The sequence below is a fragment of the Rhinoraja longicauda genome, chromosome 29 (genome assembly GCF_053455715.1).
Source record: "Rhinoraja longicauda isolate Sanriku21f chromosome 29, sRhiLon1.1, whole genome shotgun sequence".
Classification (NCBI taxonomy): Eukaryota; Metazoa; Chordata; class Chondrichthyes; order Rajiformes; family Arhynchobatidae; genus Rhinoraja; species Rhinoraja longicauda.
The window spans coordinates 2,627,941-2,653,083 of record NC_135981.1 but is presented as its reverse complement, the minus strand read 5'-3'; the positions used below and the strand labels follow the sequence as shown (position 1 = coordinate 2,653,083).

General features: G+C 43.7%; 2 protein-coding genes across 4 annotated transcripts in view; both read left to right on the top strand.

Moving 5' to 3' along the window:
- The window catches only part of kpnb1 (karyopherin (importin) beta 1), a 39,709-nt gene extending 33,048 nt beyond the window's left edge, over positions 1-6,661 (top strand). Inside the window, exons 17-22 of the mRNA XM_078424975.1 lie at positions 1,130-1,237; positions 1,467-1,610; positions 2,192-2,297; positions 2,380-2,494; positions 3,031-3,192; positions 4,196-6,661. Of these exons, the coding sequence (XP_078281101.1) occupies positions 1,130-1,237; positions 1,467-1,610; positions 2,192-2,297; positions 2,380-2,494; positions 3,031-3,192; position 4,196 (636 nt within the window). The 3' untranslated portion in view covers positions 4,197-6,661. The remainder of the gene's footprint in view (positions 1-1,129; positions 1,238-1,466; positions 1,611-2,191; positions 2,298-2,379; positions 2,495-3,030; positions 3,193-4,195) is intronic.
- Positions 6,662-8,326: 1,665 nt separating this feature from the next.
- Positions 8,327-23,758, top strand: LOC144607698 (uncharacterized). Of its 3 annotated transcripts, none has more exons than XM_078424712.1 (10): positions 8,327-8,444; positions 10,624-10,714; positions 11,592-11,712; positions 13,019-13,182; positions 13,754-13,804; positions 14,813-14,961; positions 18,142-18,337; positions 20,516-20,643; positions 22,351-22,525; positions 23,624-23,758. In XM_078424712.1, the coding sequence occupies exons 1-10, from the start codon at positions 8,431-8,433 to the stop codon at positions 23,693-23,695; spliced, it is 1,161 nt and encodes a 386-aa protein (XP_078280838.1). In that variant the 5' UTR covers positions 8,327-8,430; the 3' UTR covers positions 23,696-23,758. The 3 variants fall into 3 exon arrangements, with proteins under 3 accessions (XP_078280838.1, XP_078280840.1, XP_078280839.1); XM_078424714.1 differs by lacking the exon at positions 8,327-8,444 and adding an exon at positions 8,554-8,649; XM_078424713.1 differs by lacking the exon at positions 8,327-8,444 and adding an exon at positions 8,554-8,649 and having other exon boundaries at positions 11,592-11,818.
- Positions 23,759-25,143: the final 1,385 nt, after the last annotated feature.

Genomic DNA, 25,143 nt, shown 5'->3' with positions numbered 1-25,143 from the left:
TGTACCTCTCCATACTACTCCATTATGTGGCAGTAAGTTTGATTTTGCTCCTGCTGCTTGAACAATATTTGCCAGTTCTCATTAATGTCCTGTGATTTTTTTTAAATATTCTCTGCCCACTCTTATCAGCCTTTTATAATTTTACATTCCTTGTTCCCTTAATATTGCTTTCATCACCAAATTTTAAAAGTTCTTTTCATTCCAGATTTGAAATGTAATTTATCAACACCTGCGGTCCCAACACTGATCTTTGTGGAACATCACTGCCCACCACCTTTATGCTCAAGAGTCAAGAGTGTTTTATTGTCATGTGTCCCAGATAGAACAATGCAATTCTTACTTGCTGCTCCCCAACAGAATATGTAAACATAGTACACTGTAAACAATATGTTTCAGATTCACTATCCTCAGGAGAAATTTATTTTCCTATCATTAATGCTAATTTCACAGGTCTACTGCTGTTTGGACATTCTCTCCCCACAAATAAAGATTTTACATTAGACTTCTGTCTGTGCTTCCTTCCAGCATGTATTACATCTCCGTTATTTCTTCCCTGCATTCCTTTAATGTGTGGATGTAATTTATCTGAATTAATTTAATTAGCTGACTGCAATACCTTTTTCCACTTTACATTCCTTTTGTTGCTCATCTCATTATCAGTGTGATCAATTTCCCCATAAATACTAATGCAAACTCATGATTTAAAAGTAATGGTTGTTTTCTAGGACCAATAAATGTTGGAATTGTTAGAAATTTAGAAATTCCTCCTGAGGATAGTGAATCTGGAATTCCAAAGGATGGTGGTGGTAGAGATAGATAAATATTTGCGAGATTGAGGAATTGAGAGATATGGCCATCAGAAGCAAAGGTGTTGAAGCCAGTGTAGATTAGCCATGATGATATTGAATGGTGAGACAGACTTGAGGGGGCGTGGTGGCCTACTCGTGCTTGTGGAATTTGTCAGCAAGGCTGGCAGATTAAAATGTAGTACTTACAACATCAGCGGAACTGTTGCAAGATGAAAAGGAGCTCTAATTGACGATTGCAAAGATGAACAGTTATTGAGTAGGATCTGACTTCGCAAAGTAGTTCTGAGCGTTTTTGAAACTCATGGTTATTTTTGTTGAAGGTTTGTCTTGCAGCAGTGGGCCTTGTTGGTGACTTGTGCAGAGCGCTGCAGTCAAACATGCTGCCTTTCTGTGATGAAATGATGCAACTGCTGTTGGAGAATCTGGGGGTGAGTTTATACACTTTTACATTCTTCCTGTCTACCTTTACATGGTTACAATTTTACGCTCTGCAATGCAAAATGCTCTACAGATATCTGATTAGTAAATGAAAGAACTTTACCTGAAGGCTACTAATGTGATGTAGTATTTAAATATAAGGTGTGAGTGGTACTTTGAGATGACTTTGAATCATTATGGATTACACAGTAGTGGATACAATATCTCCTTTCTTTCCAGAATGAAAACGTTCACCGGTCTGTTAAGCCACAGATATTATCTGTGTTTGGAGATATTGCCCTAGCTATTGCAGGAGAATTTAAGAAATATCTGGATATTGTCCTGGACACTCTTCAGCAGGCTTCCCAGGCCCAGGTTGACAAAGTAAGTACAGCATGGATATTTTAAACCTTTCTAATTCTGCTTTGAAAACTATGGTGTTTCATCCCGTTGTTAAGGTAGAGTTGCTGCCTTGCAGCGCCGGAGACCCGGGTTTAATTCCGACTTCGGGTGCTGTCTGTACGAATTTTGTACGTTCCGTGATCGCGTGGGTTTTCTCCAAGGTCTTCAGGTTACCTCCCACAATCCAAAGTCGTACAGGTTTGTAGATAAATTGGCTTGGTAAATGTAAAAGTGTCCCTAGTGTGTGTGGAATAGTGTTAATATGCAGAGATCGCTCGGCTCAGGCCCGGTGGGCCAAAGGGCCTGTTTCCGCGCTGTATCTCTAAACTAAACTTTATATTGAGTTGTAATTTAGAAAATTTACATCATGAACAAAATTCCATATTGTTTATGACAGGCTTTGCATCTGTTAAATTGTCGTGAGATTTTAATTTTGCCACATTTTCCCAATGTAAAGGAATGATTCTTTTAGTTTACATTAGATCTTGAAAGATGCATTTGGCTTTTACCTGAACTACTGATCCTTCCATGTGGCTTCTGTTACAACTCTAATTTCTTTTTAGACAGATTATGATATGGTGGATTACCTGAATGAACTAAGAGAAGGTTGCCTGGAAGCATATACTGGCATTATTCAGGGTCTGAAGGGTGACCAAGAGAATGTACATCGTAAGTTTAATTGTATATGATAACATCTATAAATTCAAAAGTTGGTAGCTTTAGTAAACTGCAAATACTTTCTTGTTTGCAGCTGACGTCATGTTGGTACAACCAAGAGTAGAATTCATTCTTTCCTTTATTGATCACATTGCACGAGATGAAGATCATACTGATGGAGTTGTAGCTTGTGCTGCAGGACTGATAGGGTAAGTATGCTTGGGTTCAGGATGTGTGTGATTAGTTAAACCTGCTTTCTAGTAACTCTTCATAATTATATTGAATTACTATTTACCTATTTCGAGGGATAATTTTCAGCTAAGTTGCTGCATCGATTCATTGGAGACAAAAAGACTCCAGATGCTAGAATCTGGAGCAAAAAAGTAACTGCTGGAGGAACTCAGCAGATTAGAAAGTATTAGTGGAGGGAAAGAAATAGTCAAAATCTCATTCGACACCCTGAATCATTGCTTTATGTAAGGCCTCAACTGAAATATTAACCGTTCCTTTCCCTCCACGGATGCTGACTGGTCCACTGAGTTCCTCCAGCAGTTTGTTTTGCATTGATTTATTCGCATTTTCTAAGCATCCTTTGAATATAAATTTTGGCTCAATGTGTGCCTTTTTTAAATGTTCTGTCATACCAATTTTCTGATGAGATTCTGAGAAAATAGCTGCTTTTAGTAGCTATTAGCTTCTGTAATATTGGGGATTTTTGCATTTAATTTCTACAATTTTGTCTCAGTGATTTGTGTACAGCATTTGGGAAGGATGTACTGAAACTAGTTGAAGCCAGGCCAATGATTCATGAACTTTTGACTGAAGGAAGACGATCAAAAACAAACAAAACTAAAACTTTGGCCACATGGGCTACTAAAGAGCTTCGAAAACTGAAAAATCAAGCTTGGTAAGATATATTTTTGAATATTTTACCGAACACTGAACCTATTCAAATGCATGCCTGATCGAGGGAGGGAGCTTCACTTGCATAGTTTTTTTGCATTTTTTTGTTAGAATCCACTAAGTATTGTGGTATTCAATACTTTTCCAGAAGCAGGGTGATAAGTAGAAATATTCTTGAATACAAGCACTTCAAGTTGTGCAGTTCCATAGTATATATAGTAATCTGTAAATTGTTACAATGAAGAGGGTCATTTTTGAATCTCCAAATAGGTTGGATATGGTCTGTGGTGCTTAATTCCATCACCGATGGGAAGAACAAGATAAACCAAGGATGGTGCTCAATTAGGAGCAAAGAAGCAGTTAAAAGCTGATTTTTTTTTTCATGGATATAATGTTGAGACTTAACTGGGCCAGGAAATAAAGCCGAGATTGTACATAAAGGGAAATAATTATAGAGTTTCATTGCTAGAGTATAAAAGGAAACATGATTATAGATTTGTGGGGGGAAATGCTCATTGGATTATTATGGCATTTTTATTGATGTCAGTGGAAAGTAATGCTTTGTGAGTTATGATTTGGTGGGTGGGAAAGATCAATAGAATTATATTTGTTAAATTACACACCACTATTTCAAGAGGGGTGGCACAGCTTGTAGAGGTGTTGCCTCATAGCGCCAGAGACCCAGGTTCGATCCTTACCTCTGGTGCTATCTGTAGAGTTTGCACGTTCTCCCTGTGACTGGGTTTCCTCCCACATCCCAAAGACATGAAGGTTTTTGATGGCTGATTGGTCTCTGTGAACTGCCACTGGTGTGCAGAGAGTGGATGAGAAAGTGGGATAACATGGAACTAGTGTGAACAGGTGATCGATAGTTGGGTTTGACTCAATGGGCCAAAGGGCCTGTTAGCATGCTGTACGCTTAAACTCTATTAAACTGAGCTGAGTGGTTTGACAACTGATGTTTTGTCAAGTTGCTGGTAAATTTTAGCCTTGTTCTTCTGTTGCAGATTCCTGACAGCAATGGGATGAGGAAGACACCTGAGACCCCACTGGAATTCTCAAATGTTTGGAACAGAAGTGAGGAGTGTGCAAGGATGTTGAATGTTTGAGAATGTGCGAATGAGTGAGTGAGGTTTGCATCACACCACCTGATCCAGCAGTATCTAGGACTGAACGTCAAAACAAAGGCCATTGTAACCTGCAACAAGAACGAGAGAAGTCCCCTTCTGTCAAACAATGGGAGCGTTTTAAGAAAATTCCAAAAGGATTATGAACATGCTGCTGGGAGGAAAATTGGATCCTCGGCCTGGCTGATGTAATCGTATTACATGGAAATTCGTGCATGAATAATGAGGTTGAGGTTCTTGGTCAGGGATGAGTGTGTGTGAGTGAGAAGGCATACACTTTCTCTACTTCAGATTCATTACAATTTACTTAAAATGGTTAGCATTTGCATTAAAGAGTTGAATCTACTGAAGCAGCACAAAAAAAGAATTGAATGAGAGTTACTCTTATTGGGAAACACTGATGAATGCTCAGAGCTTCCTTGTGCGAAGCTTTCAGTTAGTCTTCAGCCTAGTTTAAGGAGATGGTATCCCTTTTTTTAAATAGCTTGCATTGGCTATATTTTAAACCATTTGAATCGGATCCACGCTACATGCCATTTAACCTATTCCAACTATTTTTGAAAATATCCATATAGTTTCTCTAAAATACAATTTTGTACAGACCTTTAGAAAAGGTGGCCTATTTTTAGCAGTGTTACTGCCATTTGCTTTGAAAAATAGGTGCATTGTATTCTACGAGAAGGCTGGGATGGCTAAATGGTGTGTTTAGGTGTTCTTTTTCCATACTTCTAAATTCAGTGCATGTAGGCTAACAAAGGGATTGTGGTCAAGCAACTGTGGTGGCTGGCTGGGGACAAATAATTTGAAATAGCTCTATAACATTTGATGTGATCAGGATGGCAATTATAAACCCTTAATTTTGTCGCCATTGTCACCATCACCATCTTTGCTGACCAGATATTTTTGAATTGATGTCTATTTGGCCGCAGTTAGGCTGAGGGCTTGTCGCTTTTTCTTCACATCATGAAGGATACTATCTCTTTAAAAGACAAAAAAAAGCCTTTCTTTCCCCTGTGTAAAGAGAAATAAAACTGTGAAAAGTGTAAATGATGCGGAGGGATTTGAAAAGGTTAAAGAAATCAAAATAGAAATGCATCATGCCCCAATCTGCCAGATAGCACTTTGGAATCCCTTTCCCCTCCACAATTTGTACTGTAGCAGCCGAAACAACAGAGTGCCAAAGATTTATTAATTGTATTCAGGTCATGCTTTGGATTTCTAAAGAGCTTGGAGGAAAAACAAATCAAATTTCATATTGAAAGTCGGCATATAAAATGCCATTCAAACTGCTTGGTGTTCTATCTGCTTTTATTTGATTAGGAAAATAAAAAGGAAAAATTGTGGTATTGATGTCTCGCTGCACTTGGTATCAGACGTTAACTAAACAAGACACTTATAAACAAAGTGGCATATTTTTTCCAACTAAGTCTGAATTTAAAAAAAAGTGTCAAAACATTCCCCAGCACAACATGTACTTAGTCTTACATTATGTGATCGCTGAAATAAGTACTTGTTCCACACAATAATGTAATCCAACAGAAACAGGGTATTGGATATGTGCCTTAGTGTCAGAGGTTAATGCAATTTGGTGGAGTTTCATACCACTTCAGTGTAGGCTGAGAAGAGAGGCACCATGTATTTACACTGGCAAAAGGGTGTTTTATCCAGTTAATAATTGCTCACTGGGAAAGGTCTGGGCCTTTTCATGCCTTCATTTTGTACTTGGAGATCGTACTGATGGGGAATTCTGATCATTCCTCAGTGCTACCTGTTGCTGTCCTGTGGGCTTTCAGCTGTAGAAAACAGGATAATAAAGTACACTGAGAAATAGTAAATATCTGTGTCTTTGTTTTTTATGTTCTGATCAAACTTTGAGTTTTAATGCTTTGTATGTATGAAAACCATACGCTAGATTAATCTGCATCTTTCCTGTGTCTTATTAATGGGGCCCAGCAGAGGGTGCTTGCAATGCTCATGAAACACTGTACTAGAGAGAGTTAAAACAAATGTAACTGCATACAAGAGCAACTATGTTTCAGGTAAAAGTAATGCAGTGCTTTTATGATACTGTATAAAAGTAATATTTTTCTTGTCTGTGGAGCACTCAATGTACTTCCAACTGCTTATTTGGGAAAGGGGAGGCTAAATTAGAGATCACAACACTGGTTCACATCACTCCCTGTGTATGCAGTTGCTGAGTTTCAGTAGCTGGTGAATATTACTCTGTAACATATGTCATTAAGATTGTGGTAGGGTGGTGATCAGAAGATCCTCCATGTCCCATGGCTCAGATGAACATAACATTGGGTCAGGCAGCATCTCAGGAGAGAAGGAATGGGCGACGTTTCGGGTCGAGACCCTTCTTCAGACTGACCCAAAACGTCGCCCATTCCTTCTCTCCTGAGATGCTGCCGGACCTGCTGAGTTACTCCAGCATTTTGTGAATAAATACTTTCGATTTGTACCAGCATCTGCAGTTATTTTCTTATATAACATTGGGTCAGATGCACAGAATTTTAAGACAAGACTGCAACAGGTAACTAACCCCAACCTAGCCTCAGCATCTTGTAAAATAATTTCTATACTCTACCCTGACTGATGAAGGTCAATATGCTGATAACCACCCTTATCTACCTGTACTCCTAGATCCTCTGCTCTACAACAGTCCCCGGGGTCCTGTTATTCTCCGTGAATGTTCTGCCCTGGTTTGACTTTCCAAAATAAAACATCATGCACCTACCTGTATTAAACTCAATTCCTTAGCCCAATAGCCCACCTGATCAAGATCATGCTATAATTTTTTAGAACCAGCTATGCTACCTACAATACCATACACTTTAGTGTAATCTGCTAATTTACTAATAATCCTTTGAATGTTCATAACTGAATTGTTACAGTGATAGGCCCAGTATTGATCATTGAGGCACACCATTAGTTACAAGCTTCCAGTCCAAAAAATTATCTCCCGCCATCACCTTCTGCTTCCTTCCATGAAGCCAACTCTTGTAAACCAGCGGTTCCTTCCATGACTATCCAGGTGGCAAGGTCTCTCACCTTATTCCCTGGAATTTAATCTTCCATAGAAGACTACAGTGCAGAACCTTACTAAATGCCAAAAGAGATGCTGCCTGACCCGCAGTTATTCCAGCACTTTGTTGTTTTTTTTTAAGCCAGCACCTGCAGTTCTTTGTTGCTACAATACCAGTTCATTTTAACTGAATTGTTTTGGAGGAAATTCTTCAATGGATCAACGGTGCTTTAATTCTCACATGTGCAAACGCTCAGTGAAATTCTTACAAACAGTCCAGTGGAGTATTTGTTTCATAGAGTGATACAGTGTGGAACCAGACTCTTCGGCCCAACTTGCCTACACCGGCCAACACTTACCCTGTCCTATTCATGTCCCTGTCTGTTTCTTAAATGATGGGATAGACCCAGCCTCAACTACCTCCTCTGGCAGCTTGTTCCATGCACCCACCACCCTTTGTATGAAAAAGTTACCCCTCGAATTACTATTAAATCTTTTCCCCTTCACCATGAACCTATGTCCACTGGTCCTAGAAGGACTGCATCTACCTGATCTATTCCTCTCATGATCTTATACACTACAAGATCATCCCTCATCCTCCTGTGCTCCATGGAATAGAGACCCAGCCTACTCAACCTCTCCCTTTTCTCACACCCTCTAGTCCTGGCATCATTCTCGTTTCGTTAAAATTGAATGATTTTTTTCAGAACGAGCCTTCCAATTCTTGCTTAAGTCCATACTCCGCCACCTCCAGTTTAAATTCCATTTGGAATATTTTGGAGGACCAGGAAGCCAGAAACAATAAGCTGGAGTCATTCAGTGGGACAGGCAACATCTCTGGGAGAGAAGGAATGGGTCGAGACCCTTCTTCAGACTGTCTGTTTTTTGTGTCTTATCTCCGGTGGGGAAAAACCAGCATCTGCAGTTCCTTCCTGTACCATATTTGCCACTCTGTGGATGGGACGCCTGACTGACCGCCGACCCGCTCCGGCAGCGCTGCGCCTTTAAGAGCCGAGGCGGACCTCCCCTTTAACTATGGCGCTTTTGGCGGGCTTTGGAGTTTGAACGGACGGCGGGCGGCAACAAGATGGCGGCCGGGGGGTGAGTGGAGTGCGGAGGCGCGGTCAGGACGGCACCGTCCGATGGGGTGGCTCCGGACGGGAGCAGGGTGCGCGGGGGTCGGTGATGTGAGGGCCGGGGTCCCGGGCGGTGGCGGAGACAGCGAGAGATGCATCAGATGTGGGAATGTGTAGAGATCTATCTGTGGACATCTTTATCAATGTACATACTGCCAATCAATCAATGGGTAATCAAATTATCTCCACAGTCTTAACAACAAATGGTCGGCCATTTAGGACTGAGATGAGGAAAAACTTTTTCCACCCAGTTGTGAATCTGTGGAATTCTCTGCCACTGGAGGCCAATTCACTGGATGTTTTCAAGAGAGAGTTAGATTTAGCTCTGAGGGCTAAGGGAATCAAGGGATATGGGGATAGAGCCAGAATGGGATACTGATTGTGGATGATCTGCCATGATCATATTGAGTGGCTCAAAGGGCCGAATGGTCTACTCCTGCACCTGTCTACGTATCTAGACTACTGCAACTCCCTATACACTGGGATCAGCCAATCATCCCTGTCCCGCCTGCAATTGGTCCAAAACGCCGCAGCGAGACTCCTGACGGGTACCCGTAAAAGGGACCACATCACCCCGATTCTGGCCTCTCTCCACTGGCTCCCAGTACGGTACAGAATCAACATCAAGCTCCTCCTATTCACATACAAAGCTCTAAACGGGCTTGCCCCCCCCCCATATCAAAAATCTTCTAACCCACCACTCTATCTCCAGGTCCCTCGGGTCGGCCGACTTGGGGCTACTGACTGTCCCGCGGTCTAGGCTTAAGCTCAGGGGTGACCGCGCTTTTGCGGTTGCAGCTCCTAGACTGTGGAACAGCATCCCTCTCCCCATCAGAACTGCCCCCTCCATCGACTCCTTTAAGTCCGGGCTCAAAACCTATTTCTACTCCCTAGCGTTTGAGGCCCTCTGAGGGGGTGCTGTGAACTGTTTATGTATGTGCTGTTATGTTTGTGTGCCATTGTATGTTCATTCTTAGTACCTGAACTGATGTACAGCACTTTGGTCAATGTGGGTTGTTTTTAAATGTGCTACACAAATAAAATTGACTTGACTTGACTTGACTTGGATGTTTTCAAGAGAGAATTAGATTTAGCTCTTAGGGCTAAGGGAATCGAGGGGTATGGGGATGAAGCCAGAATGCGATACTGATTGTGGATGATCAGCCATGATCATATTGAATGGCTCAAAGGGCCGAATGGTCTACCCCTGCACCTATTATTGTCTACGTATCAATGTAGAAGGGTCTCGACCCAAAACGTCACCTGTTCCTTCTCTCCAGAGATGCTGCCTGTCCCGCCGAGTTGCTCCAGCATTCTGTGTCTAGCTCCGTAGACTCTCTGCAGCACAACAGACCCTTTGGCCCACAATGTCCATGCTGAACACAATGCCAAAACTCTACATGATCCATAATCCCTCAATTCCTCGGCAGTCTGAAGAAGGGTTCTGACCTGAGATGACACCTATTCCTAAGATAGGCATAGAATGCTGGAGTAACTCAGCGGGACGGGCAACATCTCTGGAGAGAAGGAATGGGTGACGTTTCGAGTCGAGACCCTTCTTCTGACTGAATTTTCCACATACCTCGACTCTATGCTATCCCCCCCTGGTCCAATCACTCCCTACATATGTCCAAGACATAGAACATAGAAAATAGGTGCAGAAGTAGGCTATTCGGCCCTTCGAGCCAGCACTGCCATTCAATATGATCATGGCTGATCATCCAAAATCATTCCCCCGTTCTGGCTTTTTCGCCATATCCCTTGATTCTCTTAGCCCTAAGAGCTAAATCTAACTCTTGAAGAACACCTCACACACCCTTCGTCTCTTTAATTAATTCTGTTTTCCAGGCTGGCACTCCCTCATCTTTAAATTCAGCCACATTTGTCACCTATTCCTTTTCTTTTCAAGTTGATATTTGAAGCTGAGGTTAATGTTATATAGTGTTCTAATGCTTGATGGCTACTAGAAAGAAACTGCCCTGGTGATGGTGAATATCAGGTGATGGCTGGACTGCTTCTGCTCTGGTTTAGAAAGACTGAGAACTGATTTATAAAGGAGAATTTGTGCACCCAGGCATGTGTGTGTCTAAAATTGTGCTGCCTTTGACTAGCTCCATTGATGGAGAAATTTTACTAACTTTCAGGCTGCTTAAAGAGGTAGAATCAGCAAGAAATCTCCATAAAACAGAGGAATGTACAACCGAGGAAGGCCCTACTGTCGTTCAGCATGCGATGGTGAGTAGTGTGGTTCAATGGTGCTTTAGTAGGCAATTTAGGGAATGTTAATAAGCAATTTGATTTTTAAATGTTTGCACCCCCAGTCTAAATTTAAGGATAAAGCAATTTGATAATGTAAGAAAATAACTGCAGATGCTGGTACAAATTGAAGGTATTTATTCACAAAATGCTGGAGTAGCAGCAGGTCAGGCAGCATCTCAGGAGAGAAGGAATGGGCGACGTTTCGGGTCGAGACCCTTCTTCAGACAATTTGATAAGATCTGATGCATCAGCTGGCTGCAGATGGTCAGAAGTGGGAATGTGTAGAGATCTGTGGGCATCATTATCTATCCACATATGGCCAATGGGTAATCAAGTTGTCTGCCATTAGGACAACACATTGGCTTCTCGGGGCAAGAGCTGGAGAGAATTAGCAGGATTGTCATCCTCATTGAACAAAGAACTTTACATCACAGTGCTCACTGCATCCTTCAGATTCTTCCTGGACTGTGTATGCACATGACCCTAATTTCCACTGCCAAGAGCCAAGAGTGTTTTATTGTCATATGTCCCGAAACATAACAATGAAATTCTTACTTGCAGCAACACAACAGATATGTAAGCATAGTTCTCTGTAAACATCGTAATAAACAACAAAAAGTACAGTATACACTTATTAAAATAGTACAAAGACAAAACACAATGTCCTCCAAGTCCATGTCGTTTGGAGTTTAGTTGAAGGTTCTTGTCCACCTTTTATGATGTGGATGAAAAGTCCTGTCCTTGTTATTTGAGCAAAGGGTTTTGAGTTTTTACCCCAAAGTTCTTCTGTAACCAACACTGTTTTAATACAAATAATAACTGCAATGTGACTGCCATCTTTTGTCCCTTGAAGGGTTTTCGGAGGAACCAGAAGATGATGTTTCGGCAGCTGAAGACTTGTGCTTTGTTGTTGGATCTGGTTAAAAACAGTGATGCTACCACGATTAAAGAAATCACTCAGCAGCAGGACATCCGTGAGTTTTGAGGTTCAGATGTGTCTGAGGAATTCTGGGGTAGAAGGTGCAAGGAAGCCTGTCCAACCTTTGCAGCAAACAACGGGATTCAAATGGAGGAAGAGAGGCAAGAGCGTTTAATTGTCACTTGTACAAGCAACCAACCATTTAAACTTTTACTTACTGCAGTATAGAGGGTGGTGAATCCGTGGAATTCATAGCCACAGAAGGCTGTGAAGGCCAAGTCAATGGATATTTTTAAGAGAGATAGATAGATTCTTGCTTAATACGGGTGTCAGGGGTTAAGGGGAGAAGGCTGGAGAATGGGGTTAGGAGGGAGAGATAGATCAGCCGTGATTGAATGGCATCAAAAATGGGCCGAATGGCCTAATTCTTCTATCACTTATGAAATTATAACAGGCCTGTAAACACAATACACATTGATAATATGTAACAAACAACCATTCAGTAAATTGAAATATTGGTGCAAAAAAATCTGAAGGCCTTGGAGCAACCAAATCCAATCCCTAGAAGTTCATTGCTGTTGTGTAGTGTTCAAGAGCCTGATGGGTGTTAGGAAGAGGCCGTTCTTGAACCTAGTGTTCATGTTTTTCAGAATACAAACTTCCCAATGGTAGGAGTGAAATGAGAGCATGGTCAGGTGATATGGGTTTTGATATTGGTTACCTTTTTGAGGTAGCACCTCCTATCGATACCTTTCATGAAGGGGAGGTCAGTACCTGTGATGGACCGGGCAATGTCCACCACTCTCGGTAATCTCCTTCGTTACTCGGTGTTTGAGATGCAGAAGCAGGCTGTAATGCAACTCGTCAGTATGCTCTTTACCAGACTCCTGTAGCAGTTCAAGAGAGTATTTGTCGACATACCAAATCTCCTCAATCTTCTAAGGAAGTATAGGTGTTGATGAGCTTTCTTTGTGATTGCATTGCATTGAGGCTTATTTTTAGTTCAGTTTATTGTCACATGTACTGAAGTACAGTGAAAAGCTTTTTGTTGCCTGCTATCCATTCAGCAGAAAGACTACATGATTATAGTCGAGCCGTCCACAGTGTACAGATACAGGATAACGGGAATGGTGTATGGTGCAAGGTAAAATCTGATTAAAGACCGTCCGAGGATCTCCAATGAGATGGATGGCAGCTCAGCTTGGTATTTCAGCCGCAAAGTACAAATTGTGTAAATGATTTTAACTGACCCTAGACGGTGAATAACGCAAGTCTTGCCTGGTGCAGGGGGAGTGCTGTATCGGCAGCAGTAGACCCGTTAAAAGATGGAGTATTTACAAAGTAAATTAACTTTTTTTAAGAGCTGAAAGTCAATGAAACGACGCAGAGGTGGAAGAGTTTGAAGTCGGAATGTCGAGTGCAAGAAGAGGAGTTGCAAAACATCTCCACAATCCTGCAGAAATTCCAAGCTTTGGAGGCGAAGCAGCAGACTCTGAGGGAAGCTGTGCAGCTGTATGAAGCAAAGGTAACCGCATTCTGATTCCATCATGTAGCAACTGAGAACTACAGATGCGGGTTTATACCAAAGATAGGCACAGTGCTGGAGTACACTGGTATGAACATTGAATTCTCTAATTTTAAGTAACTTCCACTTACACTCTCCTCCCCATTGCCCCCTTCCTTCCCCCTGGTCATTTAACCAGTTCCTCGGCGCTCCGCATTGTATCCCTCTTGAGATCGCACCTTCCCAAACCAACAGTGGGCCTACCAGGGCACCACTCTGCCTGAGGTCATTTGTAGCTGGCCCTGATTGATCATGGTCTGTTTGCGCCTCCAGATCTTCACTCCCCCACCCCACCACCTAACTTTCAGACTGAGGATGGGTCGTGACATGAAATGTCAACATCTTTTTTCTCCATAGTGCTGTCTGACCTGAGTTACTCCACCACTGGGTGTCTCTCACCGATTCCATCATAGCTGTTGTGTTCTTCTTGTTGGCCATGGTGCACTTTGTTACTTCCAAGTATGGCTTGGATTCTGCCACAAGCTCAGCATCAGGACTGTTGATTCATTTTCATCATCTTTCCATTAAATAGAAACAACAGCTTGAAGAGGCTGCTCAACAGAAGAGGTTACAGCAGAAGGAGGTATGTTTGCATGAGTTCTGTCTGCTAACCTCCCTGACATGGACCAGTGGGTTATTGTAAATTTCCATCAGCTTTGTTCATAACTCAGAAGCAGAATTAGGCCATTTGGCCCATCGAGTGCTCTGCCATTCATTCATGGCTGATTTTTCCCACTCAACCCCATTCTCCTGCCTTCTCCCCATAACCCTTGGCACACTCACTAATCAAGAATCTGTCAATCTCCGCCTTACAAATACCCTTTGACGGCCGCAGCCATCAGCAACGATGAATTCCATAGATTCACCACCTTCTGACTAAAGATATTCTTCCCCACCTTTTTAAAGGTAGGTCCTTTTATTCTGTGGATGAGCCCTCTGGTCCTTGACTCCCATTAGTGGAAACATTCTCTCCACATCCACTCTATCCAGACATTTCGCTATTCAATAAGTTTCTATGAGGTCTCCCCTCATCCTTCCAACCTCCAGCGAGTACAGGCTCAATGCTGGTGCTTGTTTTATGTGGTGTCCTCCCACAGTCGCCAAGTTTGCTGAACTCGTGCTTTCAAGGATCAAATCTCAAGCCCTGGGTTGTCTTCCCATCAATAATAATCCGTGGTATACTACAGCCATTTGTTCTTTTACTTAGCCTCATTCTCTGAGCCGTGGTGGAACGAGCTCTAATGTGCATAGCATTGTAGACTCGTTGAACATGGAAGCAGGCCCTTTGGCCCACTGAGTGTGCTATTCCCATCAACATTCTCTCCACACACACACACAGATTTTGCCACACTGCTACATACTAGCCAACAACCATCCAAACCATACGATGTGGGTGGAAACTCCGGCAGGCACAGAGGGAATGGCAGCTCCCCAAAGATAGCACAGAGGGTAAGAATTGATGTTAGGTCCCTGGCACTGCAGGGAGCTGTTCTATTAGTCATGCCACTGCATTGTGTATGGTTGGGGATAATGTTCTTTTAAACATATTCTATGCTGTGTTTTGGAATCTGGTTGTGTATTTGCTGTGTAGAAGCAGAAACTTGGATTGGGTGAAGAGAAGAGTCAGATTGAGCATGAAATTGAGGAATGCTCTCTGTCTATCAGCAAATGTCGAGCTTTGATACAACAGGCACAACAAGCAGTCCAGCAACTGGCCAGGAAAAGTGGCTTCAGTGAGAGGTGAGGATCACTGGACAAGATATTAAACAATTTCTTGGCATAACAATTTACTGTGCACAAACTATTCATGAAGCATAGACAATGAGATAATTCCCCAACAATAGATTTTGTGGCCATTCATAAGACCATGGGGGCAGAATTAGGCCATTCGGCCCATCAAGTCTACTGGGCCATTCAGTCATGGCTGATCTATCTTTCCCTCTCAATCCTTTTCTCCTGCCTTCTCCCTATAACCCTTGACACCTTTACCAATCAAGTAACTCAATTTCCACCTTAAAACTGCCTAATTACGGCTTCCACAGCCGTCTGAGGCAATGAATTCCACAGATTCTCCACCCTCTGACTAAAGAAATTCCTCCTCATCTCCTTACGAAAGGTTACACCCTTTTATTCTGAGGTTGTGCCCTCTGGTCCTAGACTCTCTCAGGGGTAGGGGGTAAAATCCTCTCCGCATCCATTCTATCCAAGCCTTTCACTATTCGGTAAGTTTCAATGAGGTCCCCCCCTCATCCCTCTAAACTCCAGCGAGTGCAGGCCCAGTGCCGTCAAATGCTCAACGTACATTAACCCAATCAATCCTGGGATCATTCACATAAACCTCCTCTTGACTCTCTCCAACACTAGCACATCCTTCGAGTCGGCAGTTGCACCCTGAAGGCCCTCCCTGTGGAGTCGGTGACTGATATTTCAGGTGGTAAGCGTTGACCATCATGTCAGCCACAAAAATATTCTGGGAAGCTTCTGTTTTACATTCTATGGTTGGCTTTTTCAAAAGTGTCCGTGGTAGAGTTGCTGCCTTATAGCGCCAGGGACCCAGGTTCGATCCTGACCACAGATACTGTCTACAGAGTTTATACGTTCTCCCCGTGACCTGTGTGGGTTTTCCCGGGATGCTCCGGTTTCCTCCCACACTCCAAAGATGTACCTGTTTGTCAGTTCGGTAAAATGATAAATAGTCCCTGGTCTGTAAGGTAGTGCTAGTGTGCGGGGTGATTGCTGGTCAGCGCGGACACTGGGCCGAAGAGCCTGTTTCCGCGCTGTATCTCTAAACTAAACTAAACCTAAGATGTAAGAAAACCCGAGTGATTAATACTGCAGCAACCTCTGATTGAAATTGGTAAAAAAAAATATCCAGCTTTACAAGAAAGAGTTGTACACTCACAATCGTAGAATCGGAAACATTTTTGGCTCAGAAGCCAATTCTTATCTGTGCCGACCAAGGCTTCTCTCACTTCCCCATTCATTTGTAGCATACAGCACAAAAGTACTTCCACTCAAACTTTTTATATGTGTCGTGGTTTCTGCTTTCACTTCTTCTAGGAAGTGAGTTTCAGGACGTCTCCCCTCCAATAATAACAATTATTTAAAATCCATGCCCCATGTTTATTACCTTCGCTTCTAAGGGTAATAGGTCCTTGCCATTCGCTCTGCCTAAACCTCGTGTTTTTCCTTGTTCCCAAATACACAATCATAATCTAATAGGTCGTCTTAAATTCTGCAGCCTGACATCATCCTTGTCAACCATCTCTGGGTCCTCTGCTTTCGCATCCTCCAGTGTGGAGGTCATAACTGTACACTGTATCGTAGTTGTGGCCTAGCTAGTTTTATACTTGTCTCATATCGTGCATTTTATTCCTCTAATATTAAAGGAAAATATTGCATATGTCATCGTAATCATCCTCTTTCCTGCCCCGCTGTCCATCGATCTGTGGCCATGGTCCTTCTTTCTCTACACTTAATTCCTTTAGGATGAGGAATTTCTTTAGTATGGATGGATGGATGGATGGATAGATAGATAGATAAATAGATAGATAGATAGATAGATAGATAGATAGATAGATAGATAGATAGACAGACAGACAGACAGACACACACACACACACACACACACACACACACACACACACACACACAAAATGCTGGAGTAACTCAGCGGGTCAGGCAGCATCTCAGGAGAGAAGGAATGGGTGACGTTTCGGGTCGAGACCCTTCTTCAGTCTGAAGAAGGGTCTCGACCTGAAACGTCACCCATTCCTTCTCTCCTGAGATGCTGCCTGACCCACTGAGTTACTCCAGCATTTTGTGAATAAATACCTTCGATTTATACCAGCATCTGCAGTTATTTTCTTACACTAGATAGATAGATGGATGGATGGATGGATGGATTCTTGATTAGTACGGGTGTCAATGGTTATGGGGAGAAGGCAGGAGAATGGAGTTAGGAGGGAGAAATAGATCAGCCATGATTGAATGGCAGAGTGGACTTGATGGGCCAAATGGCCTAATTCTGCTTCTATCACTTATGAACATGATATCGATCGCCCATTCACACTAGTTCTATGTTATACTAATAGGCCAAAGTCAGCATGGTTTTTTTGAAGGGGAGATCTTTCCTGACAAAACTTTTGGATTTTTTTTGAGGAAGTTAATAGCTGGATAGACAACGAAGAGTCAGTGAATGTTGTTCACCTGAATTTTCAGAAGGTCTTTGATAAGGTCCCACATGTAAAAGAAGATGAGAGCCCGTGTTATTAGAGGGAAAATACTGGCATGAATAGCAGATTAGCTGGATGGCAGAAGCCAAAGAGTGGGAATAAAAGGAGCTTTTTCTGGTGTGCTGCCAGTGACTAGCGGTATTCCACAGGGGTCTCTTCATGTTGTCTATCAATGATTTGGATGAGGGAATTGAAGGCTTCGTAGCCAAATTTGCGGATGATGTGAAGATAAGTGGAGAAACAGGTAGTGTGGAGAAAACAAAGAATCTGCAGAAGGACTTGGACAGGTTGGGAGAGTGGGTTAAGAAGTGTTGGATGGGATACAGCGTAGTAAAATGTGGAGTCATGCATTTTGGTAGTAGGAATAAAGACGTAATTATCTTCTAAATGGGGAGAGGATTTGGAAATCAGAGGTGCAACGAGCTATAATATAAAAGCAGGTATGTAAAGCCAAAGCTTTATAAGGCATTAGTCAGGCTACATTTGGAGTATTGTGAGAAGTTTTCTGCCCCGTATCTGAGGAAGGATATGCCTGCGTTGGAGAGGGTCCAGAGGAGGTTTACAAGAATGATCATGGGGATGACTGGGTTCACGTGTGATGAGCGTTTGCTCACTCGTGCTTCCAACCACTTCACCTTCTTCTTGCCTTTCCCCTCATGGCTAATTCTGTTGTGTTTTATTAAAGCGTTAGCCCGTGTGATGTCCGCACTCTGTCGCAGCTCCACCAGGTTCTGAAGACCCAGTCGGGTGTGAAAATCCTTGAGCTCGCTGAAGATCAAGTGAAGCTTCAGTTTGATCCCTGTGCACTGATCTCACTGACTAAGCTCAATCCTCTCGTGCTCACCGTGACCTGGACTGGCAATGGGACGGCAAAGCTCGAGGTGTGAGATCACTTTTCCTTTTGGGTATTTATTCCTTGTGGCTTAAATACAGTTTCCACGTGCCTCTTGGGCTACAAATTGGGCCAACTCAAGGGTTTTGTTTGGGGAGTATGCCTGAAGTAATACCTGTTGTTGGAAAGGATGACCGTGGTTTGTCTAAAACACAGTTGTGCTTTCAAATTTTGTGTTGTTGGGTAATAGACAATAGGTTATAGGTGCATGAGTAGGCCATTTGGCCCTTCAAGCCAGCACCGCCATTCAATGTGATCATGGCTGATCATTCTCAATCAGTACCCCGTTCCTGCCTTCTCCCCATACCCCCTGACTCCGCTATCCTTAAGAGCTCTATCTAGCTCTCTCTTGAATGCATCCAGGGAATTGTCCTCCACTGCCTTCTGAGGCAGTGAATTCCACAGATTTACAACTCTCTGACTGAAAATGTTTTTCCTCATCTCCGTTCTAAATAGCCTACCCCTTATTCTTAAACTGTGGCCCCTGGTTCTGGACTCCACCAACATTGGGAACATGTTTCCTGCCTCTAACGTGTCCAGCCCCTTAATAATCTTATGTTTCAATAAGATCCCCTCTCATCCTTCTAAATTCCAGTGTATACAAGCCTAGTCGCTCCAGACTTTCAACATACGACAGTCCCGCCATTCCGGGAATTAACCTAGTAAACCTACGCTGCACGCTCTCAATAGCAAGAATATCCTTCCTCAAATTTGGAGACCAAAACTGCACACAGTACTCCAGGTGCAGTCTCACTAGGGCCCTGTACAACTGCAGAGTCCAATGTCCGCAGATACAAAAGCTTGAAAGCATGTACCACCAAATTCAAGAGCAGCTACTTCCCCTCTGCTATCAGACTTCTGAACATTCCTTCTATAAGCTAGGGTACAGTCCCGATCACCAACACAACCTATCTCACTGTGGACATTGGACTCTTTCTCTGGAACTGTTGCGTTACAATGCTGAAAAACTATCTTCTGCGCTCTGGTAGTTTTCTCTTCACTCTACCTGTTGGACTTGTGTATGGCTTGATTATATTTGTGCAAAGCATTATCTGATTCGATTGGATAGCACACCAACAACAGCTTTCCACTGTGTCTCGGTACACGTGATGATAATATACCAATAGTCCTGGGATTTTTTATGGTTATGGTTTAGATTTAGAGATACAGCGCAGAAACAGGCCCTTCGGCCCACCGAGTCCGCGCCGCCCGCACATTAACACTATAGTACACTAGGGACAATTTTTACATTTACCCAGTCAATTAACCTACATACCTGTACGTCTTTGGAGTGTGGGAGGAAACCGAAGATCTCGGAGAAAACCCACGCAGGTCACGGGGAGAACGTACAAACTCCATACACACTCCAGACACTAAAAGAAATGGCTAAGATTCTTGTATATTCATTGTTCACGAACGACTGGAGGCTGGTTAATGTTGTGCCTTTATTTAGGAAGGGCTGCAGGAACAAACTGTGCAACTGCAGGATTGTGAGTCTTGCATCAGTGATGGGAAAGGTACTGGAACGGATTCTGAGTGACAGGATTTCTTTGCATTTGATTAGGGATAATCAGGATAGCTTTGTTCATGGGCGATTATGTCTCAAAAATTTGTTTGTGTTATATTTTGAGGAGATGACTAAGAGTATTGACGAGGGCAGGGCAATGGATTTTGGACTTGGGTCTTAGCAAGACTTCTGGGCTGTAACCTGTAGTGTGATTGGGGCTGGGTCCTTTATTCGTCGTTTAGTTTATTAATGATTAGTAAGTTTGCCGATGATACAAATTGGTGGTATAATGGACTGTTATGGTGTGTGTGTGGTTTTCATGGTAAAGTTGGTGGTGCAGTGAGTAGAGCTGCTGCCTCACAGCACCAGAGACCCAGGCTCCATCCTGCCCTCTGGTGCTGTCTCTGTGGAGTTCACAGGTTCTCCCTCTGACTGCGTTTCCTCCGGGTGCTCCACTTTCCTCCCACATCCCAAAGAAGTGCGGGATTGTAGGTTAATGGGCTTCTGTAAATTGCCCCCAGTGTGTGGGGAGTGGATGAGAAAGTGGGATTACATATGACTAGTGTGAATGAGTAGTCGATGGTCAACGTGGACTGGGTTTCCATCTTCCTGTTTCCATGCTGTATCTTTCTAGCATCTCTTTTCAATCCTCTTCCCTAGACCAACTGTGCCTTCCTTGATCTGTCTGAAATGGAGTCCGTTGATCTGCCAAACATCACAGCTGAGACCTGGAAACGTTACATAAGCCAGGCGGAACTCTGGGGGGAAATCCAGGACTTGCAAAGCAGGTGAGTTTACGTTCTTTATTTCAAAATAGAAATAGGATTTATAGAGTCGAGGGACTGAGTTATGAGCAGAGATTGGACAGGCAGCGACTTTATTCCTTGGAGCGGACGGCTGAGAGGTGATTTTATAGAGGTGCATAAAAGCATGAGGGGCAGCGATAGGGTGAATGCATGGAATCTTTTACTGTGGGTCGGGGAATCAAGCAAAGGGAATGTCGAGCTGGAGCGAAGGGTGGTGCGTGGAAGGGGCTGTGGGGGAGTGAGAGGGCAGTAGGGCATCCTCCCTCTCTGACCCCCTTGGTTTTGTTCTTCGACAAACATGCCGCAAGACTTTTCTCGCCTCCAGTTTATTACTTTTCTCCAGGGTGGGTGGTGCAGCGGTAGAGTTGCTGCCTCATCGGGCCAGATTCAGGTTCCATCCTGACCTACTTGTGCTGTCTGTACGGCATTTATACATTTTTCCCATAACTGCGTGGGTTTTCTCCGGGTATTCCGGATTTCTCCCACACTCCAAAGACGTACATGTTTGTAGATGAATTGGCTTGGGTAAGATGTAAAATTGTCCCTAGTGTGTACAGCTTAGAGTTCGGGATGATGGCTGGTCGGCCCAGACTCAGTGGGCCGAAGGCCCTGTTTTCGCGCTGTATCGTGTCTAAAGACGCTGCCAGATCCGCTGAGTTACCCAAGCATTTTGTCTATTTCCACCCATCACTTGGCAGATCTTGCCCCACCTCTTCCTACCAACTATCTCCTCGTCTCCAGCCCTTTTTTTCAGTGTCCACTATGTCACAGACTTTCCTTTTGTGATCTCCACCCCTCCTATTCCTGTATAAATTTAAAGTATTTTCCCACTTTTCTCACTGATAAAAGATCATGGGTCTGAAATATCTGCTGTTTCTCCACAGACGCTGACTGACCTGCTGAGTAACTCGAACATTGTCGTGATTGTTTACATGAGGAGTAGAAACTAGTGTCAGATTTTCTTTCTGTTTGTCCTATCCCCTGGTTTGAGCAAAGTTACTGCTTCCTTGGTCATGCAGGGCAAAGCCGCAGGTCATAGATTCATGGAGTGATGCAGTGTGAAAATATGCCCAACTTGCCCACACCGACCATCGTGTCCCATCTACACTAGTCCCACCTGCCCATATCCCGTTAAACCTATCCTATCCATGTACCAGTCTAAATGTTTCTTAAATGTTTTGATAGTATTGCGTGTAGGTGTGGATGCAGTTGGTGTATTGAATCTGTAGGAAGGACCTGCAGATGCTGGTTTAAATCGAAGATAGAGTCAAAATGCTGGAGTAACTCAGCTGGACAGGCAGCATCTCTGGAGAGAAGGGATAGGTGTCGTTTCGGATCAAGACCCGAAGATTCACCCATTCCTTCTCTCCAGAGATGCTGCCTGTCCCACTGAGTTACTCCAGCATTTTGTGTCTATCTTTGGCGTATCAGGGCATAGTCGTACAGCATGAAAACAGGCCCATGCCGACCAAGATGCCCCATCTAAGCTAGTCCCATTTGTCTGCATTCAGCCCATTTCCCTCTAAACCGTTCCCACCCATGTGCCTGTCCGAGTGTTTTTTAAGTGTGATCCCTTTATCCTGCTGGGTTGGATCAGGTTCTATTTCAGCTTTTAGTTTTGGCGCAGCTGCTTGGAATATGTTAGTTTAAATGGTCTATTCATGTGAGATTTTGGTGTCTCGCTTCCAGGTATGCCATTGATTGGCTGGAAGATGAACGGAAGCTGAAATTTCTGCATTCGATAGCTGGCCGCTCCTCTAACATTGTTTACACCTTGTATGTTGAGCACGGTTACCCTAGCGACGGCGAGGTTAAACTCTGCTCCATCCAAGAAAACAATTGTCTGGTTGAACTAGTGATTAAGGTGAGGACACAATTCTGCACTGTTTAAATGTAGAAACAAAGAACTGAAGATGCTGGTTAATACACACAAGGACACAAAGTGCTGGAGTAATTCAGTCTGAAGAAGGGTCTCGACCCGAGACGTGACCTACCCGTGTTCTCCAGAAATGCAGCCTGAGTTACTCCAGCACTTTGTGTTCCATTCCTCATTGTTTAACTTATGGTCAATAGATGAGGAACTCAGTGGGTCAGGCAGCATCTGTGGAGGCCAAACTATTGTTAACGTTTTGGGTCGACCCCCTTCAGCAGTCCTGATGCAGGTTTCGACTCCATGTGGACCATTGCTTTGCCTCCGCTGATGTTGCCTGACCTGCTGCGTTCCTCCAGCAGTTTGGCTGCAGGTTCCAGTGTCTGTAGTCTCTTGCCTCTCCCAGTAGCGGTAGAGTTGCTGCCTTACAGCACCAGAGCTTTCAGCATCCAGTACAACCTTCCTGATGGTAGTAGCGAGATGAGGGTGTGGCGAGGGTGGTGTAGGTCTTTGATATTGGCTGGCTTTTCGAAGATGTGCCTTCTCTGGATGCCTTCGATGGTGGGAAAATCAGTACCCGTAATGGAGCAGGCAGTATCTATCACTCTCTGTAATCTCATTTGTTCTGGGGAGAGGGAGATGGTTTGGAGAAGAAGGGCTGAGGTGAACAGGCAGGCAGATGGAGGGGAGGGGAAGCTATTTTGCACCCATCTCCAATATCAACAAATAGCTGAAGGGTAGCGCAGCGCAGCGCAGTGGTGAAGTTGCTGCCTTACAACGCCAGGGACCCGGGTTCAATCCTGACTATGGGTGCTGTCTCTATGGAGCTTGTACATTCTCCCAGTGGCCTCTGTGGGTTTTCTCCAAGATCTTCGGTTTCCTCCCGCACTCAAAATGTGCAGGTTTGTAGGTTAATTGGCTTGGTGTGAAATGTAAATTGTCCCTATTGTGTGTAGGATAGTGCTCGCGTGCGGTGATCGTGGTTGTCGCAGATTTGGTGGGCCGAGGGGCCTGTTTCCGCGCTGTATCTCTAAACTAATCAGTAATTTTCCAATTGCAGTTTCTGAGCTTACATTCTTGCTTCTTTTCCAGCCTCCACAAACCAAGCCATTGCTCTCTGACTGGTTGGAGTATTTGAACAACTTGGAGTGTCAGCGAGGATAGATGGCGATTCCTCTTCTCATGTACATATGATTCGCAGCGAGCTGCAAAAACTGATCCTTCTTTCTCTACGCTAATTAAAAATAAAGTTTCTTTTGTCTATGGTGGATTGTTAATTTTAGTTTAGAAATATAGCGTGGATGAGAACCTTTTTTACGTCTGAAGAAGGGATCCGACCCGAAACGCCACCCATCCTTTTTCCCCAGAGATGCTGCCTGACCCGTTGAGTTACTCCAGTATTTTGTGTCTCTAGGACTGAGTGGGTTTCCTCTGGGTGCTCCGGTTTCCTCCCACATCCAAAGGACATGGGATTTGTCGGTTCATTTGCTCTCTATAAATTACCCCCAGTGTACCCCTAGGGCTTTCCCCTGACTCTGTCTGAAGAAGGGTCTCGGCCAGATACATCACCCATTCCTTCTCTCCAGAGATGCTGTCTGACCCGCTGAGTTGCTCCAGCTTTTTATGTCTATCTTCGGTTTAAACCAAAATGGATGTGCAAGTGGGATTACGTGGAACTAGTGTGAACAAGTGATTGATGGTTGTTGATGGGTTGGGGTGGACTCGGTGCTGAATGGCCTGTTTCCATGCTGTATCTTTCATACGGGCATAAGTTGATAGTAGTAGAATTAGGCCATTCGGCCCACCAAGTCTACTCTGCCATTCAATCGTGGTTGATCTATCTCTCCCTCATAACCCCATTTTCCTGCCTTGTCCCCATAACCTCAGACACCCGTACTAATCAAGAATCTATCTTTCAAACAATAGGTGGTCCTCCACTCCCCAATATTAAGATTGAGCATGCAGATCATGAGTCGTGTAACCTAGAGCAGGACATCAGAGCAGAGACACAGTACAAGTATCAGCTACATTGACCCCCCCCCCCAAAAAAAGCCCAGGACTAGAGCACACAGAAAATTCAGAACATATTGACAAGGAACTAGATGCTGGGATCTTGAGAAAAACAATGTTATAGAAAGGAAACGGGCCCTTCAGCCCAATTTGTTCATGCTGACCAAGGTGGCCCAACTAAACTAGTCCTATTGCCTGTGTTGTTCTGTACCACCAACTTTTCCTATCTATATACCAAGTGTATTAAATGCTCTTGTAGTTTAGTTTAGAGATACAGCGTGGAAACAGGCCCTTAGGCACACTAACATGATCCCACACACATTAGGGACAATTTATGCTTATACCAAGCCAATTAACCTGTGTTAAGTGTGGGAGGAAAGCAAAATTCTCTGAGAAACCCATGGGATCATGGAGAGAACGTACAAATTCCATACAGACAGCACCCATGGTCGGGATCGAACCAGGGTCTCTGGCACTGCAAGGCGGTAACTCTACCACTGTGTCACTGCCGCCTAGTACCTGCTTCAACTACCTCATCTGGCAGCTTGTTACACATACCCACCATCCTCTCAAAAAGGTTTTCCCTCGGGTTCCGATTAAAT

Bases quoted from the DNA above. Each gene is read 5' to 3' on its own strand.
- LOC144607698 (XM_078424712.1), top strand. The intron at 13,805-14,812 runs GTATGTTTGCAT...TTTGCTGTGTAG, and splicing joins AGAGGTTACAGCAGAAGGAG to AAGCAGAAACTTGGATTGGG. The intron at 20,644-22,350 runs GTGAGTTTACGT...TCTCGCTTCCAG, and splicing joins ATCCAGGACTTGCAAAGCAG to GTATGCCATTGATTGGCTGG.